Source organism: Antechinus flavipes, chromosome 2 (genome assembly GCF_016432865.1).
Source record: "Antechinus flavipes isolate AdamAnt ecotype Samford, QLD, Australia chromosome 2, AdamAnt_v2, whole genome shotgun sequence".
Classification (NCBI taxonomy): Eukaryota; Metazoa; Chordata; class Mammalia; order Dasyuromorphia; family Dasyuridae; genus Antechinus; species Antechinus flavipes.
Window position 1 is genome coordinate 543,255,090 of NC_067399.1, and position 18,776 is coordinate 543,273,865.

An 18,776-nucleotide genomic window follows, 5' to 3' on the forward strand; every position below is an offset into this window, starting at 1 on the left:
AATGGCAAAATTCTTATATCATCTTCTCATGTAGTAATATAATCAATTTAACCTTATGAATTCACTTTTTGTTTACCTTTTTATGTTTCTCGAGTCAAATTTTCTATTCAGGTCTAGTCCTTTCATCAAAAATACTTGAAAATTCTCACCTTCTTTGAATTTTGTTCTTCCCCTGAAAGATTATACTCAGTTTTTCTGGTTAGGTAAATCTTAATTGTAGGGATAGAAGTTCTAAAATTATGTGATTATATATATTTAAAGGGAATGGAAGAAGAGGAAGCAGAAAAGTAGGAAGAGAGTCATGAGAGTGCAGTGTCCTCAAAAGCAGTAAACAAGTGATTAATTTTAAAGAATGTGGTTAACAGAGTCAGATGCAACAAGAGATTACAGAGAAAACAAGAACTAAAAAACCATTTAATTGAGTAATGGTCATTAGTAACCTTGGAAAGAGCAGCTGCAGTAAAAGTATTAAATCTAATAAGAGATAGCCAAGTGTCCAGTAATATTCATCTAGATAAAGGTAGAGAATTCTGTCCTCACAATGTGATTTTCCCCCCCATTTAAAAATGATTTTATTGATATTTTCTGTTTCTTAGATCACTAGCAGTGAACTGTAGATTCAAAGACAGAGAGTAGATATATCTTTTTACCATTAAATTGAAGCCAAATGTCTTCCTAGTTATCCCACATATCCTTCCTCCTTTCATTCCCAGAAAGTCATCTCATATAACAAGTATTTTTAAGAGCAAGAAAAAAAAATAGCACAAATGATCAATATGTTGAAAAAGTCTAAAAACATGTGCAATCTATAACACCATGCCCATGAGAAGGGGGACAGGGATTGTCTTCCCATATCTCTTTGTTGAAGTTCTTTTTGATTTTTGTAATTGTATTACACTGACTTTTTAATTTTTTTGGCATATTCTTTCCATTTCCATTGTAGTTTCTGTGTATAATGTTTTCTTGGCCCTGCTTATACAACTGTGTCAGTTCATATAAATCTTTCCATGCTTCTCTGTATTGAACACACATATTCCTTACAGTTTAGTAATATATTCCACTACATTTATTAACACAATTTGTTTAGCCATTCCCCACTTGATGGACATCTATTTAATTTTCAATTCTTAGCTATCACAAAAAGTGTTGCTTTAAATATTTTTGAGATCATGGAGACTTTTTTTCTTATCAATGGCTTCCTTGGGTTTTAAGCCCAGTAGAGTTTCTGCATCAAAGGATATGGACAAATCTCTTATTTGCCTAATTCCAAGTTGGTTTCTAAAATTGTTGTATCATTTCACAATTCCACCAATAATGTATGTATGCCTATCTTTCTACAACCCCTCCAATATTGACTATTGCTAATTTTTTTGGTCATTTTTGTCAATTTTGTGCAGTGAGGTAAAAATGAGTTTGTATATTTTATTATTATTAGTGATTTGGAACATTTTTCATATGGTTGTGAATACTTTGCAGATGTTTCCAGGATTGTTTATTCATATTGTTTGATCATTTATCTATTGGAAAATGGCTAATCCTTACATCTTTATTATTAATAATTGTTAGATGTTTGTCAGTTATATGCTTATTGAAATTATTTGATGATTATTTCTATATATTAGATACCAGAGAAACATCAAAGAAATTTGATACAAAGATTTTCCCCTCCCATTTGACTACTTCTCTTGCTATCGTAGATGCATTTATTTTGTCTACGGAAAAGCTTTTCAGTTTCAAGTAATCTGTTTTACCTTTGTAATTGTCTATCTCTTATTTGGTTTGATTTTAGATAGATGCTTTTTTAGATACTTTTTAAAAAAAGATTCCTCTATGCTTACACTTTGTAGGGTTTTAAGTATAAAATAGTGTTGAACTTTATCAAAAGATTTTTTTGCATTTAAAAGAATCATGTGGTTTTGAATGTTTTAGGTTTTGATAAATTATGTTGTTGTTTTCCTAATGTTGAACCATCTTTCAATCCTACTTCACAATGAATGAGTTCATAATTTAATGTTTGATAGAATTTTATTTAAAATTTGAGTCAATGTTCATTAATGTCACTGGCCCTATAGTTTTCTTTCTGTGTGTGTTGTATCTTTTTCTGGTTTAAGTATTATGGCTATATTTATAAGAAAAATTTTGAAAAGGACTTTATTTGCCTCATTTCAAATTTCTATATGGTCTTCTAGTAGTTTGGGTATTTTATATTTTTGAAAATATTCCTCTTTTTTATATTTTCATTTTGTTTGGTATATAATTGTACATAATATGTTCTGATTATTCTCTATTTCTTCCAGTTCTGTTGTGATTTCATCTTACATGTTTGCTATTTATTGATTTGATTTCTTGCTTTCTTTTTTAAAAATCAGATTAGCTAAGGATTTATCAATTTTATTAGTTTTTTCAAAGCAGCACTAGCTTTAGTTTTATTTATCATTTCTGTGACTTGTTTTGTTTCAAATGTATTTATGCTTCCCTAATATTTAATATCTCCTCTTTTGTGCTCATGAGTTTCAGTGCCTTTTTAAGGAAGGGCTGTTGTTACCACCATGGAGAAAGTGGGTAAAATGTTTTATTTTTCCTACATAAACAATGGTTTTAAAAACATTTTTTATTCTTGACAGGGTCGCAATGCCTAAATCAGGAAGATTTTTTTTTTTTTAATTCAGAGTCCTACTAATTAAAAAAAAAAAAAAAAATTCCTACTTACCTTGGTGATTTGAGGTCATTTTCTAAAATGGAATTTAGGTCTGTTTTCCAAATTTGGTTATCTACTATTTGCAGAGCACATAGTCCTTAAAGTCCATTTAGTGAATTGAGGGGTAGCATTATTGATTGATTTTATTTAATTAAAGAGTACTATTGGTAGCATAAATGAGATGACATCATGGATTAAATAGGTTTTTGTGGATCAATCTGTGAATAGAACTAGAACCTCTGGCTAACAGAACTACCTTTGTGGGAACAGCAGGTCAAAATTCCAAATATTGGGATTCACTGCTAAGTTGAGGCCTACATGTAAAATGAAATGTTTAAAAAAAAAAAAAAATCACTTTTTCCAAAGAAGCACTGGAGCTGGAGACAATAAAAACTAAATGCTTTCTGGGCTTCATGGTTTAGAGGGTCCCGTTTTTGTTGTTTTTGGTGATGGTTAAGTATTTAACAAAAAGAACCCTTCTTGGAACGTCTGTTTGAAGCAAGCAGCAGGAGAAAATTAAGTACTTGCAAGTTTTTCTCCAGGGCACTGAAGTGGAAACCATGGAAAAACACAAACAGGAAGGATCGGCAATACTGGCTAGAACTGAGTCACCCCCCCCCCTCTCCCCCATACCGTGCCTGATCCAGCCCCAGGAACTGGGGATATTTAGACTGTGGTACTAGAGCATCCAGAGAATTGTTGTTTTGTGTGGGGGACGCTTCCTGAGCTGCGGACGGACGGGGCAGGAGGCCTGAGCACAAAGTCTCGCCCTGCTTGATTGTTTCTATGGCAAACCTTGAGTACAGATGTGACCCAAGCATGAGTCTGGGAAAGGGGCCAGAGGAGAGGCCGTCTGGCTCTGTTTGAGCAGCTAGGTAAATATCCCCGTGCTGAGTTCTTCCTGAGAAGTGGTCTCGCTGGCACCTGGCAGGGTTGGGGAAGGGCTTCCTCTGAGGGAGGATTGGGAGGGATGCTACACATCCCTTTGAATCTCTATAATGCTCTTTAAATTTTGGGGTGCAGGGATGAAAAGAAAACTGAATACTAGCATTCGAAAGCAAATGTCATATTAAAAAATACATCTGATATAGACTTCACTCACTTAGAGCACACAGGTTCCAAATCCCAGCTCTGTCCTTACTGCTTGTACGATTTGGGACAAGTCATTTATTTTGGTCTCAAATTTCTTCAGCTACATAATGAGGGAGTCAAAGCCCTAACATTATTTTTTCACAGGATCTGACAATGTATTATGTATAATTGTTTAACACAGTCTGCATACATACCATTGTGTAACATACTAAACTAGTTTGCTTTTAAATACCACTTAAATGCCCCCCCAGTGTGTAATTCAAGTTTAAAATTGCACAAGGACCTTATAAAAGTTCTGTAATTATTATCTATATTTGTATGTTATATTTTCATAGCTATATAATTATATGTGAGCAAAAGCTGAGACTAGTACTGGGAACTAATGATTTTATGTCATTAGTTGAGCAAAATTTGACTCCAAATAGCCCAGAGGAAGCTAAGCCCATGCTTAGTAAATGAAGGTGGGATGTCCTTTAGTAGAAAAATATAATTTCTAAAATTTATGATTTTGCTTTTTCAAAACCTCCTTTGATTTTGGTTTCACCTCCGTTTTTATGACTTTGTGGGTGATGTAAGTCTCTGCTAATTTGGAATAGTTCCACTGCAAATGATTTCACAATCCATGAGTGTAATCATTTACTCCTGGGTGAATGCCAGGTCCCAATTAAATGATTGTGGTTTTGCCCTCCCCCATCTTCTGTTGCCCCAAACTTGATGAAGACAAGGTGGGAAGTGGTTGAAACCAGTCACAAAACCAGCTATGGTAAATTGCTTGTTAAATAATGCATGTTGCTACTTCTGAGTGTAGCAGGTAGTGTAGTGATAACCACCTGCCTAAGGCAGAGTTATAATCTCCTATGCTCTACCTCCTAGTAATGAAATTTCTACATATCGATGCATATAAGCTATTCCAAAAGCTGTGAATAAAGCATTAAAACTTCTGGGACACTGCACATATACACACTTCTAGTATGTATGTATGTATGTATATAATTTAAAATTATAAAAGCATTACATAAAGGTAGATAGAAGTGAGATTGTCTTTTTTTAAAAAGTGTCACCATCAAGCTGGTGAAGGAAATGACAATGAGAGAGTCTTGGAGATTAACTCCTGATTTTGGTATTGATACAGAACTATTTCCTCTTCCCCTTTCTGCAAAAGCCGATATATGAAAATTCAGATTTACAGGAAAGATAAATGAGATCAAATTACACAAAGGGTTGACAAAGAATTTCTTTTTTAAAATAAACTCCTTACTTAACATGTTTAAAAATTATTTCCAATTCATACAACTTGGGAAAGAAAACTTATTTTATAAAGCCAGCTCCAGAAAGAAGGTAAATAGTATGTAGCCCAGAGCCATCAGTGTCAAATGCATGACCCACTGTGCTGGGAGGGGTAGGGGAACCAGATTAAAATATAAATTGGGAAACATTTAACAAAATAAATACAATAAAACCCAGATAACATGGAATACATTTTAAAACTAAATGTGTGGTCAGCCAGGGTTCTCACATATGGACTAGTGGCCTCATTTCTATTTAACTCCACTGCTGTGGCCCCTGACCTTTACAGGGTGATTAAGAGACTCTGACCAGCTTAGCTCAGTTCCTCAGAAATGGGCAAGAGGAATTCATCTTGAATCAATGGAAGAAGGAAGGGATTGGATGCTCATGTCACTTTAATTCCCCTTTGAACCTACATATCGATGCATATAAGCTATTCCAAAAGCTGTGAATAAAGCATTAAAACTTCTGGGACACTGTACATATACACACTTCTAGTATGTATGTATGTATATAATTTAAAATTATAAAAGCATTATACAAAGGTAGATAGAAGTGAGATTGGTCCCATTTATCATAGTGAGATAAGGACAAAATGGGGAGAAAGAACTTGTACGTTTCTTCTCCAGACACTTGGGCTTTGCCAGACTTGGTAAGCCCAACTTTGTTTTTGTTTGATTAATTCATTTCCTTGGTCCTCAAGGACACTAAACAATCCGAGGAGAGGGTAATTCATTTGTACAGCACCGGCTACTTTGCTTTTTACAAATATTCTCTCCTTCATTCTTCACAACAGGGAAGTGGTTCTTATTGGTCTCCTTTTACAGAGGAGGAAACTGAAGCAAACAGAGCTTAAGTTGAACTCGGGTCTTCCTCACTGTGCCATGAGCTGCTTCTGCAGAAAGGACCAAAAACAGTTCACTGCAGCACATACTGGGGATAGTACTGACTCAGATTTGATTAATTTGAGGAATCTACTGCTACCGTTATGCTTTTCCCCTCCACAGAGTTTGTGAACTGATTCCTGGACCAGTCTTTTGTGAAAAGTAAAAAACATAAGCAGATTTTGGAAACTTAGGAAAATGAGTTGACATTTTTCAGGGGGTCAAGTATAGTTTCTGAATCCGTAACCATGGCAGCCATTTTAAAATCTCATTTAGCTGGTCTGGTGCCAGATTCCTGCTGATTGCCTAATAGTATTTTGCTACTATAGTGTGATCCAGCCAGCTAATGGGACACAAGTTATAAACAATAATGGGAAGTCTGTAAAGCTCCCTCCCTTCCCCAGCACCAGCTTTGAAGTGATGAACAGCAGTTTATGTTGATGGCCGGTGAAGGACATCCTGGGTACCCATGGGTTTTGGGCTTCAGAACTGGCAGGCTGCTTAGAGTTTCCCTAGAAGCGAAGCATTTTCTGGGATGTCCAAGCTTCTGAAAGCCAGACAATGGTTCCCATCATGCTCACCAGGGGGACTGGGGTTGGGTTCTGATGGACTGAGACCAGGGGCAGCTTTAACAAATAATTGTGCAGCCTTGAGAATTATTAATAGTATTAATAAAGTCAGGAATCATGTATTATAGTTCCAAGCTCACCAAAATGTGGTAAAAACTTTGGAACTTCAGTCTGGGTCAGTTCTCTTCTCACTAAATAAGGCATCGCTTTTACCTGCTCTTCCTCCTTTAAGTAGGTGGACAAGTCACTATATATGCTGTGCTTCAGGTGCTTCCTCCGTAAAAGGGAATAACAATATATTTTTACCTCAGAGAGCTGCTGCAAGGTTCAAATGGAATATGTGTAAAACCCTTTGCAAATCTTAGCATGTTTGTGTCTGTTGTTTAAGAGAAATGGCATCTTGGAATGTTCAGGAAAAGCTTGTCAAGCAAAATACTTTTCCTTTACAAAGTTAGTCTTAGGATGCAAATTAAGAAGGAAATCAGATGGTTCTAGTTGGAAGAGACCTTCCAGACTATCTAGTTCAAAATTCTTGCTTTATAGATGAAAAAACTTGAGAACCAAGAAGTTAGGACTTGCCAAGGGATTCAGAGCTAGTCTGGGGGTTGAGGATTGAAAGGACTAAATTCCTCTGGGGGGATGGACCATCACTGTCGCGACTTTGCTTCAGCTACTCTCTGATCCAGGTTCAGGGGGCTCCACTCTTGGGCCCTTAGCAGCAGAAAATATACCTTTGTCATCATTTCCTTGACGCTTATTCCAGGTGGCAAAAACTTGCCTACAACTTGAGGACTTCGAAGCCTTCATGAGAATATTTCACCTCCATGCCAGGGGTGGAGGCCTCCAGAGTCCCAGAGGGGAGGTGGGCCCCATATTCTCTCTCAGAGTTTTCTGGCCACCCTGTCTTGGATGAGCTTTTCCTCAGGGAGCATGTCTGGGATCATGTCTGCACTTCTCTCTGCTTTCAGAACTAGCCAAGGACACTGGTCTCTGACCCGCCGCAGACCCGACTGGCTCACGTTGCGACAGAAATCCACGTGAAGGGTCCTCAGAGAGCGCCCGTGGGTGGTTACGGCAGCCAGCGTCTGGTTGGTGATCCGAACACAGTTTTCCAGTTTGAGGGTGTGGAGGTTGGGGCAACTCTGAAGCAGTAATGCGATACACTCGTCGGTGACATGGCCACAGCCGGAGAGTGTCAAGGACAGGAGATTGGGACACCTGAAAGATGTAGTAAAGGGAACAGTAAAAACAAGCCAAAGGAGACGCTCTTCGGGCATCAGCTAACAGAAGGGTTTTCCAAACTAAAACTGCTTGTCTTTGCCATGAGGTGGAGGATGTTCCCCTCCAATCTCAGGAGAGACAGTTATTAAAGCAGTGGACAGGAGCCTATTCCTCCTTAACTGAGATTTTCTTTCATTTTGTTGGTTGGCACCTGAAAGCCAAGACAAATAATTTGTTGTTTCAAGAGCTGTTTCCGCTAAACAATGTGGATTAATTTCTTAATTAGATTTATCAATTAGTTGTCCTCACGATGTAGGGTTAGAATTACAAAATTATTCATCCTCACCCTCTCTTATCCCTTTTTTGTCCCCTCAAATCTCTTATGTATCACTCAGAATAATAATATCACTCATCAGCTTGGCTAACCAGATTTTTCCAAGTTGGAAAAAGAATGACTGGCAGGCACATCCTTCCAGAGAATTCCTCCTGCAGAAAGCATTGTATCTGACAGCTCCAGCTGAGCTTTCTCCTGGGGTGAAAAACCATGCAGCTTGATCCATTTGCCATTTGTAGATAAAATGGATTCAGCTTTGTTCTTCCATACTAAGAATGCACAAATTGTAGACACACCCCCTGCCTCAATCCCAAGTATTTCCTTTTTAAAAAAAAAAGAGGTAGAGTTTGTTGGATTGTTCATTGCTATGTTCTCATAACTGTCCACCTGATAAACACTTCATCAGCTGAAAACACTGACTACGGATGAATTCAAGACTTGCTCTACTTCTCCTTTTCCCTTTCTAGATTTAATGATTTAATGTTTTCTAGAAGAAAGGCATGGGAGCTGACATTTTGTCATCCTGTAACTTAGCTAGGAAAATTTGTATTTAACCTTCATGACAATAATAAAAAGCCAGTTGAATTTTCCTTTGCAATTAGAAGTCAGGTTAAGTTTTTTGGTTTTGGGTTTTTTTTTTTTTTTAAACAGTTAAAGGTTTGGGTTTGCCTTTGGATATGGGAAAATGGGACAAAAGATAAATTCATGATCGCTTAAGTGAAATACTGATTTATCTATAGGTTTTTGGAGGCTTGCATTCTCTAAAGAAACTGCATTAACTTAGGTGTCCTTTAATCTCAAGATCAATAAAGATGGACACTGAATTCTACTTCCTCCTCAGGTTCTTTATTTTTCATATTCTCTATAGACCAAATTTTAAAGGGAGAATTAGCTGGTTGGATATATACTATGTTTGTCAAACTATTTTTCCATATAGGAAATAATGTGTCCCTACTGACTAACATTAACCCAGACTTATTATAAGGCACTTTTTCTTTTATGCTAGTTTCCTCCCATTGGGATCTCTGGATGCCAGACTGGACTAATTTGATTGACGATGACATCTGAGGGACATGGTTCTCTGGAACATAAGCAAGTCCAGTGTGTGACAAAACAGGCCTGCCCATCTTAATGTGCAGTTGATTTCTCAAGTCTAACTTCTCCACAAAGCTATTCTTCCCTATTACTTTGAGTGATTCATATTGTGTCTCTGCCTTCTCAGTATTCTGATTTCTCCCTTCAAGTATTGAAATGTTGTTCATTACTCGGTGGTAGCTGAGGATTTTGGGGGGGACAGTCCCCTGTCTTGGAAAGTGAAAGTCTGATACTTCTAAGTATGGGAAAAAAATGTTCACAATTTATGACAGCTGGGACCCACGCCTGCCCGGTATGGTTGAGATTGCTCTCTTGGTTAGAGCCTACCCAGCTGTATGTTTTTCCTAAATTAAGTGGAAATTGCAATGCAAGAAGATTTTTCATTAATTTTAAATAAAACAAAACAAAAGCACCTCAACCAATCTTTCTAGGGCAATCGGGAGATTCCCTGTCGTGGTGGATCTCTAAAGAGCTCTGTTCACTCTTGGAAGTTTGTTGCCAAAGATTTGGGATTGGAGTTACAAACAAGGCAGCTGTTGATCAATCACACTCCACCTACCTGTGGCAAACTTTGACTAAAAAGTCGGTGGCGAGGTGCTCGTGAGTGCTGCAAACACCTTTCTGCAAGGCATTTTTCATCCAGTCTTCAACGTTGCACACCTTTACCTGGCTCGAATGCCAGCAAATCGACAAACACCTTAAAGCAGGGCTCAAGAGGAAGTTATCCTTTTTCAGTTCCATGAGAGAATTAAAATGCAGCAGGGGCCAGAGCAAAGGATCAAGAAACACATCCCACAATTGAGAGCAAGTCTTTGCTAAATTCTTCCTGCTGTCCTTGTCCAGGAAGGAAAATAAATGTAAAAGACACTCCCGGTTAAGCTGAGTTATGTGCATGGTGGGAACAAAAGCACTTTGTTAGGAAAGAGAGAAGCAACAGCTTTGCTGTGGGTGCCTGCTATACTGAGATGTCTGGAGGGGCGCCTGACCTACCTCCTCCTGGGCCAGGGCTGGTGGACATATATGGTTGAGGAATGGTGTTTATTTTTGGCCAACAACTGGTGTTGAAGGTTTGTGTCTGCTTAAAAGAAAAAAAAAAAAAAAACAGACATACATGGGCGACCTGTGAAGGCAGTTTGCATTTTAAAAGCCTAGCAGATCTGCCAATCAAGTGAAATGCTCCCCCTCCCCCTTTAAATGGGATTTATTTTCCTTTTAATCAACAACCATGTATCAGGGATCATTGGTTTCTAGTGAGCAGCTTTCAAATAAGCTCTGACTAGTTCTAAAATGGACAAGATTGTGAGGTTGGGAATATTGGGTACTGTTTTTAAATATAAAAGTTCATTTACATCCTTAAAAGGAAAAGGCTTGTCCTATGCAAAGCAGAGTAGATTATGACTATTTTTAGAATTGCATTCCCCCAGTCTGTTAAAAGAACCAGTGATTCTTTCCCTTCTCCTCCCCTCTGTCTTTGCTTTCCACTTAGAGATGATTGATAGTTTCCAGGTCAATTCTAGACTGCTCCTACTACATCCCACCAAGTTACACACATTGTCTTTGGTTTGTAGAACAAGGTTTATTTTTAGTCCAATTGATAGTTTGTCAGAAAGAGTGGCTTATCTCTTATATGGGGTATATGGTTCTAAACCTAGCTATTTTCAAAACATACTGTATTAGCTTAGGAATATTGGGTTTTTTTTTTCTCTAGTTTGTATAAATGTGTGACTTGGTACATTATACCATAATTTCCCAAGAACTATATCCAATATAGGATTTTTTTGAGGGAAGCATTTGTTCAGTGAACAAATGTTCAACTGAACTTTATCATTTCACTCGATTTGACATGAACAAGTGACAGATGAGCCTCTACTCTGGACACTGATACTGAAGAATTTGAGCTCAGGAACTGTACTCAAAAAAAAAAAAAAAAAAGTAACTCATGCTATTAAACATCTATTATGTTTTATAGACAAGTAAGTCATTCACTTCCCTGATCACCCTGGCCCCCATGTAAAAGTACATCTTAAAATGTTACTTTGGGGTCCACTGAAGCCTTTCTGTCTGATCCAGTTCAGGGGGAAAAGTCTCAAGTAAAGAAAGGTTTTAATGAAGGCCCCTGGGCGATTGGGCCCTCAGAGCACGTTCCACAGCCAGAAAATCATTCCCCAAGGAAAAAGTTAATGACTATAGATATCAAGTTTCAGACTGGCCGAATTTTGGTATCAGTATATATATATTTTTAGTCTCAATCTAACTGGACCTTTTCTTCTTGGCAAGTAGGCTAAGAGGCCACTGGCTTTTAGTGAGCTTTCTTTGAATGCTCCCCCTCCCAACTCCTTTCTAAACCAATTCCTCCACACTGAGGAACAGTGCAGCTAAGGGTTTTCTTCCAAGAATTTGAGTCAGAAAATTTCAATCGTTCCTCGCGTCTGGCAGCGCTCTTCTGGTCATGTTTCTTTTGACTTCTCAATTACGGTCCTTGCTCCAAAGCAAACTAAGGATAAGCAGGGCTGATGTTCAAGTCTCTCCTTTCTTTGTGACTGTAAATCCCAGTGTGTAGGGGAGGGGAAATGCCATTAAATAATGGCTACTTACTACATGCCAGGTACTAACTATACCAAGTTCTTTACAGATACCTCATTTAATCCTCACAATCACCCTGAGAGACAGACAGCTGCTACTATCCCCATTTAACAGATGAGCAGCTACTAAGTGTCTTGAGACCAGATTTGAACTTTCATCCTCCTGATCCAAGGCCAGTAGACATAATACAGGGGAGAAGCTGTAAGTTTATCTAGTCACATATGTCCAAACTACAGTCAGAAGGAACGATCATACACTTATGAGAATAGTAAATAATGCCAAGTTCTGCTTCTGTCCTTAAAAGGAGACGTGACTTATCCTCTAGAAGTAGCTAGGGAGAGCAATGGCAGATCCCCACCCCAGTGCATTTTGAATGCTCCATCACAAGCAGAACAAAAAGGACTGTTAGCTATCTCAGAAGCTCCTTTCTGCTCACTTTTTTCTTCTCCCGTCCCTTTATGAATAACTCCTCAGCATCTCACACCAGACCCTTCTGTGAACACAGCTGTGCTTGGCTCTCCCACAGGAAAGGCTTAGGAGTTGAGGGAAATGACTAAAAGGGATCCCAAAGAGAAACAGAACTGTTCCAAGTATTCCTCTCTGCTGGGGGAGGAGGTCAGCTAGGAAGAGAGCACATTTACCCATTCTCTAAAGATGAATGCAATTTTGCTTTAAAGGATCAGTGACCGTCCCTCTCCTACCTGAAGAATATATATAAAGTGGTCCCTGAGTGCAGAAGCTCATAACTACCATCTTGAGGAAAAAATAAAAACAAAACATTTTCACAGCTTTAAAGAAGAGAAAAATGATTTCACTTAGTAAATAACCGCAGAGCAGCCAGGATGCTGACTGCTCCATGCAAGGATTAGCTGCATCTCGGCCGGTGGTTACCACCAGAGTGAAGTGCTAGCTAAGAGTTAGAAAGCCCCAAACTCAAATCCGGCCTCATAAACTCTGTCACTGAAACTGTGTGCCCTGGCTTCCTCCTCTACACCTACATCGTAGGGCAGATAATGGTAAAGCACCATGTGCTAGCTAGCTCTTGTTCCTAGTGTCCATCTTCTCCCTCATTATGGGCCATTGTGCCCCAGCTGGGGAATGCACGACCTCAGGGGAGCCAGCCTTTGTCAGCAGCAGCAGCAACAGCATGGGAGGATTTACAAGCAGAGGATCCTGGTTGGTTCCACTAAAGGGTATTAAAAATTATTAATAGTCAAAGAAAAGAGACCAGACCTTTAATGATACTTTTCCATAAAACATCTCAAGTTGGCAAAGAAGAAAAAGATATAAAGTACAACTTAAAAGGAGAAGATCATTCACGCAGTGAAAGGATTTTTTTTTTTTTCTCTGCATTACACAAGCTAGATTTTAATGGCAAACAATGACATCTACAGCACCACACGACTGGGGGGCCTCGAGTGCACGTCAGCAGCAGAGCTGGCGGGCGAGCAGATCGGCCCCTGGGTGAGATACAGCGACAGTGGAATGGAGCGTGGCCATGGCACACAAGTCCTTTGCCTTCCTGCGCTCAGTGGGGATACTTGGATGACGGCTCCAGCAGACAGCAGGGACGCCCTGCTTGGGGATGCTCTACCTGGGGATGCTCTGGGAGGGAGGCTCCTGCCTTCCTGGGTACAACCGGCTGCCCCTACGGGAGTATGCTGAGGAAAACCCAGTCCCGTGTGACCCTGAAGTAGCTTAGGGGAGGGAGGAAGGACAAGAAATATGGGAAAGGGAGATCTATGTACATCAGAACAATGAGACCAAAAAGACACATACGGTTTCGAGAAATAAATATGCCCCAATGCCAGGCCCAGAAACCCCACTGACTGACTGAGTTTCACGGGCAACTTACATTTTTAACACTCAAAGAGGAACGGTATACTTTACTGGTTCAATTGTCGGTTACATTTGTCATCACTACACACTGAGTAGAATACAGTGGATAAGCAGTTTTCTCCATCATGGAGAGATATCTGTGTTGCCACAAACAGATCGTTTGTACCACACATCCGTGTTTGCAGTGGGAGGATGTTAAAGGCTTTTCTCCAAAGGAGGCCTGTACCTCAATGCGTCAGCCTCGCTGGTGCTTTCTAGCCAGAGGCCATATATACACAAAGGAGACAACATGGCACCAGAAGAGAAAAAAAAAAGCCCAGGAGGGTAAAAGAAAACAGAATCAGCTTTTAAAATAATTGTGACAAAGATTACACAGTTAAATCTCTAAAATACAAAACAGGCACATTTACATCACTGGTATATTCAACTATGCAGCTAAGTTTGCTGTCCGAGTAACCCAAATGGTTTCAGTTCCCCTTTCCAAAAAGTCTTCACGATAACATTCTAAAATGTGTGATGAGATAGTATGCAACAAAGCATCGCGATAGTAAGTCAGGCAGGAGCCAGATCACAAATGCCCCCCCGCATTTCTTCTCCCCAGACACTCATACACCTTCACACAGAATTGCGTGTGATTTACAGCCATTTTCCTCCCTCAGAAGGAACACTGCCAAAGCCATGTAGGTTTAAGTGATTAAAAACCATTTTTATAAAGAACAGCAATTTGGGTGCAAACTAAACAAAACAAGGCTGCTAAGAGTAGGAATATCCAATTCAAAGCAACAAATGATTTTATTCACTGACCCACTTGTTAAAACACAATAAAGTCAACTCTGCTTTTGTGTATCTCAAAAGAGGCTAAAAGAGGGAGTCAAATGTCAGGCTCAGCCAGGTGTATTTTCATATTTATACACCTCTAAAGAACAATAGGAGAAAGTTATATTTCTAAGCAGACCAACATTTCTCTTTTTTTTCTCCCTTCCAAATAGATCCTAAAGTTTTAAAGACTTTTTCACTTCTAAAATCTGGGGAGGTCAGTAATGCAGCCTCTTTAGAAAAATAACATTTGATGTTTGTGATGAGCATTTGCTGCTTTTCCTTTTCAAGCATTCATCTTGCAAGTGTGTTATGCGATGACAAAACTTGTTAATACTGAAATAGAAATGACTTTCTCATGCTGGTTCCTGGCAGTTTCAAATGTAGGACTGGGAGAAGTCATTAAAAAGTGACATCTTTCCAGATAACTCTTTTGTCTCAATCTGACTGGTCAGACATCATCCCTAAGAAGTCTGCTTGCTTCCTTAGCAAGTTCAGTCTTTCATTACAACTTTCAGAAAAGAAAATGGGGAAAAAAGCACTAGAACAAAGGATTAAAGAAAAAAATGAATGTGATGTGAATACACATGAGCTAATTTTAGAAGTTCTACATTCTCCAAGTACTCAAGCAGCCTCCTCTTCCATCTCTGCATTATCCACCAATACAAATAATGCCCTTGGATTGCAGGGGATACCTTGAGTACTGACACAGTTACCAATGAAATCTGCGTCTGTAATTCAACTTGAGAGTTAGATCTAAGGGTCTCCATTTTCTCTTTTTTTCTAGAAAACAATTTTAAACAAGAGCTTGCCCTTGGGAGCGGACTTTCTTTTTCTATACAATCCAATAAGCACATTTTCAATTTGACCACAAAGGTCCTGATGCAGGGTCAATGTTCTATTCAAGTTCTGAGTTCTAGAAATCAAAGCACCCTCTTCCATACTTTGTAAGTTAATAGTCAAGCCTCAGAAGCTCAGCTCTGAAAATATCTCAACCAAGCTGTCCCAAAGGAGCACAGCCTTTAGAAAATAGGCCTGAGTACCAGTCCTATCCCTACGGCATCAGAGTACGTACAGCTCTAGAAGGCAAAGGTCTAGCTGGCTCTCTAAACGCCAATGACAAGACCCATTCTGGGCATTAAAAATTAACTTTGAGGATTTCTTCAAACATTAACTGAGGAAGCACAATTCACTTCCAAGGTAACTGAACTTAGTTACTAATGCCTTACTATCTACCCCTAAATAATCCGAATCTGCAGGGCAGATTCTAAACCAGCAATTATTTAAGGTTAATGCTGATAGCAGCAGTTACCTGGTCTTCTTTAATGATGCAATTTCTTTCTCTTCTGTAGGCAAAGAATGACTGTTCAGGTCACTAGTAGATCTCATGGGATAGAGTCATATATGCAAGCACAATTCTTGATTTACAGGGTCAACCTGATCTATGTTACAGCTGTGAAAATGCAGCAAGAATTTCACTGCTGCTCTTCAAAAAAGCTGCATATGGTAATAAAAATGCCTGATGTAAATGTGCCTTAAGAAAGTGAGAACTGAAACATTAATATAAAAAGTCAAATAGAACTAAATTTATGAAACTATATGTATATGTATACATATACATTTGTATATATATAAACACACATATACATACACACACATATATATATGTATGTGTGTGTGTGTGTGTGTATATATACATATATATATATGTATATATATGTATATATACACACACACACACATAATGAGTTACCACAACTAAAGCAGCAAATCAAAATGTCTGCTGGGGTTTTCTGGTAAAACTAAAAAAAAGTTAGTTTGTGCCCAAGTCAAATGCTACCATTGACACAACTAAATGAAACCCACGAAAGGAAGCTGAAAAGTGCACAATGAAATTAATAGTCTTGGATCAAGTATTTGTGGAAAATTGGAAATGCTTTGTCCGGGGGACTTAACGCAGAATGCTGAGGGCAGATCAGAGCTTCTCAGAGCCAGAACGGGCCTGGCGCTCCACGTAGAACAAGATGTAGGCCTTGGCCTTCACCACGGTCTCCTCATCAGTCAGGGTGACGGTGCTGTCGTTGAAATGGAACCAGCGGCCTTCATGAGTTGCATAAGCTGTATAATGTCCAGAACCAACACTGTAAGCAAGAGGAAGGAGGGAGATTAATAACCAAAGTCAGCCCAACTTCCATTTTGTAGACGAAGAAATGCAGGTCAAGTATTAAGTACTTTGTGAGGGCCCACCTTGCGGCAGGTACTGACAGAGCTGGGGTAGGCATGAGGCACGGAGACCAGGAGCCTGAGGACCAGACTGAAGGGCGGGGGGAACAGGGAAGGATGGGCAGCAGTCGGTTGGTCTGTCCGGCCTTATTCTCCTCAGGTGACCAGCCCTTTTTTATTCCCCTTCTTTAATGACATGCTCAATGCCATTTCTCCTTCTAATGCTTATCTGTAATGTTATAGCCTGCACATAAACATGATGCTCACATGGCTCACCTCTTGGGATGACTCTCAATTCCTATTCAGACTTTCTATTTCCCCAGAACTGGCAGCCCTACCACACCACCAGCAGAATAATGGGACACAGCAAAATGGGCCCTTGTCTTACGAAGAAGTGTGAGACCAATAAATCTGGCAATTAACTGAAGGCAATCAATCCAGCATATTCCCTTTTTTGTGTATGCATAATTTGTGCTCGTTTTTACACACATAAACAGCATACATACGTACAAATATTTTTGTTTCTTGCTGCATCTCATTCTCCATTCATTTGACTTTTTCTAGGGGGAGAATGAGGTCAAATGCTTTAGGGTAATTGTAGATCTCATGGATCAAATTTCGTGTTTCACCATTTGATGTAATCAGCATCATGGTAGACTTCATCATCCATCAAAGATTCCTTCACAACCTGGACTGGGTAATGGGTCGCCTCCATGATAATGGTGAACTTAGCAGGCATATACTTCCCTACCTATTTCTTGCTGCATTTATTAAAATTTAGATCTAAAAATAGAGGACCAAACAAATTCATCACTGCTGTATATTTCAAAGAATCTTACACACTACACATGTGAGAGCATTTAAAGCAGCATGATGCTATAATGACTTTTTTTTAAAAGGGTAAATAAACAGTAAGCACAGTAGGAACTCCTGGATTCACCACTTCTTTCAGTTAATTATATGATGGTAAACATATTGTCTAATATAGAAGCAAAAGGCTACCTGGTTCCATTCTGTAATCTCACCAAGGATGCGCTTGATGTGTGTACAGTAGGTTCTCATAAATAATTTTATACAGAGAAAAAAGATTTATGGGTTTGTAGTTTTTGATCTCGGTCATTTTTTTTGTAAGGTCTGATTTTTCCTACACTTTTTGGAATTTCTCTCCTTAAAATATGTTAGGAATTATATTATACTCTCACAATCCTCATAACTGTGTTCCCTCCACCATGAACTACTTCTGTGTATTCTCTAGTCTATTTTTTCCATTTAAGCTTTTTTCAGTACCATTTTAATTTCCTTTATAAGTACATCCAGGCCCAGTTGTTAGAATTTAATTGTGCTGATTCTATTGTTCTTTAGTTTCTCACTGAAATCTTGACGCTTCTTTTCTACCTTCTGCCCATTTTTCTCTTTCCATTTTCATCTTTCAATGCCCTAGTTTCCCCCTCTAATTTGCAAAATATTATTTGTACCCTTCTATCCTTATTCATAAGATTTTATTTTAAAAATGTATGGTATTGTCCTTGGATGCCAGGAAAATCCAGTGTTTGCTAACAAAGAAACTTCAGATTCTTCTGGTTTCTCAAATAATTTTTATTTGTTAAATTTCTTTATGAAATGGCACTCTGTGTCAGTATCCTTTTTTCCAACCACTTTTTAGCACCAATACAATCTATTCAAATAGATCAGGTTGTGACTGTTTTAAATGAATGCTATAGCTTTTCTCCCTCTGATTTTTATTCCTTCTATTCATTTTCATCTTTGCTCTAAACAAGTTGTTTGAGTATAAACAGATTATAAGACAGCTAGGTGATGCGACGAATAGAGTGCTGGGCCTAGAATCAGACCTGAGTAAAATCCAGCCTCAGACATTTCCTAGTTGTAAGACTCTCTGGGCAAGTCACTTAACCCTGTTTGCCTCAGTTTCCTCATTTGTAAAAAGAGCTGGAGAAAGAAACAGTAAACCAACTTTAGGATTTTTGCCAAGAAAACCCCAATGGGGTTTCAAAAAATCAGAAACAACTGAACAATGACAAACAGATTCAAGGATGACCTCCACATCAGTAAAAATTTCCCTTCTATTAAAATATAATCAATTTCATTTTTTGTTGTTGTTTGGTACACTCTAGATC

At 38.7% G+C, this 18,776-nt stretch overlaps 2 protein-coding genes across 4 annotated transcripts in view; both read right to left on the bottom strand.

The window, feature by feature from the left end:
- Positions 1-5,011: 5,011 nt before the first annotated feature.
- FBXL22 (F-box and leucine rich repeat protein 22) lies at positions 5,012-12,329 on the bottom strand. The gene is made up of 2 exons (XM_051980893.1): positions 9,740-12,329; positions 5,012-7,748 (listed from the first exon to the last, which is right to left on the bottom strand). Exons 1-2 carry the CDS (start codon positions 10,072-10,074, stop codon positions 7,412-7,414), a joined length of 672 nt encoding a protein of 223 aa, XP_051836853.1. The 5' UTR covers positions 10,075-12,329; the 3' UTR covers positions 5,012-7,411.
- A 3,902-nt stretch (positions 12,330-16,231) lies between these two features.
- Positions 16,232-18,776, bottom strand: part of USP3 (ubiquitin specific peptidase 3) — a 99,738-nt gene continuing 97,193 nt past the window's right edge. For all 3 annotated transcript variants that reach the window (XM_051980894.1, XM_051980895.1, XM_051980896.1), the window contains one exon: positions 16,232-16,559. In XM_051980894.1, the coding sequence (XP_051836854.1) occupies positions 16,394-16,559 (166 nt within the window). In that variant the 3' untranslated portion in view covers positions 16,232-16,393. The remainder of the gene's footprint in view (positions 16,560-18,776) is intronic.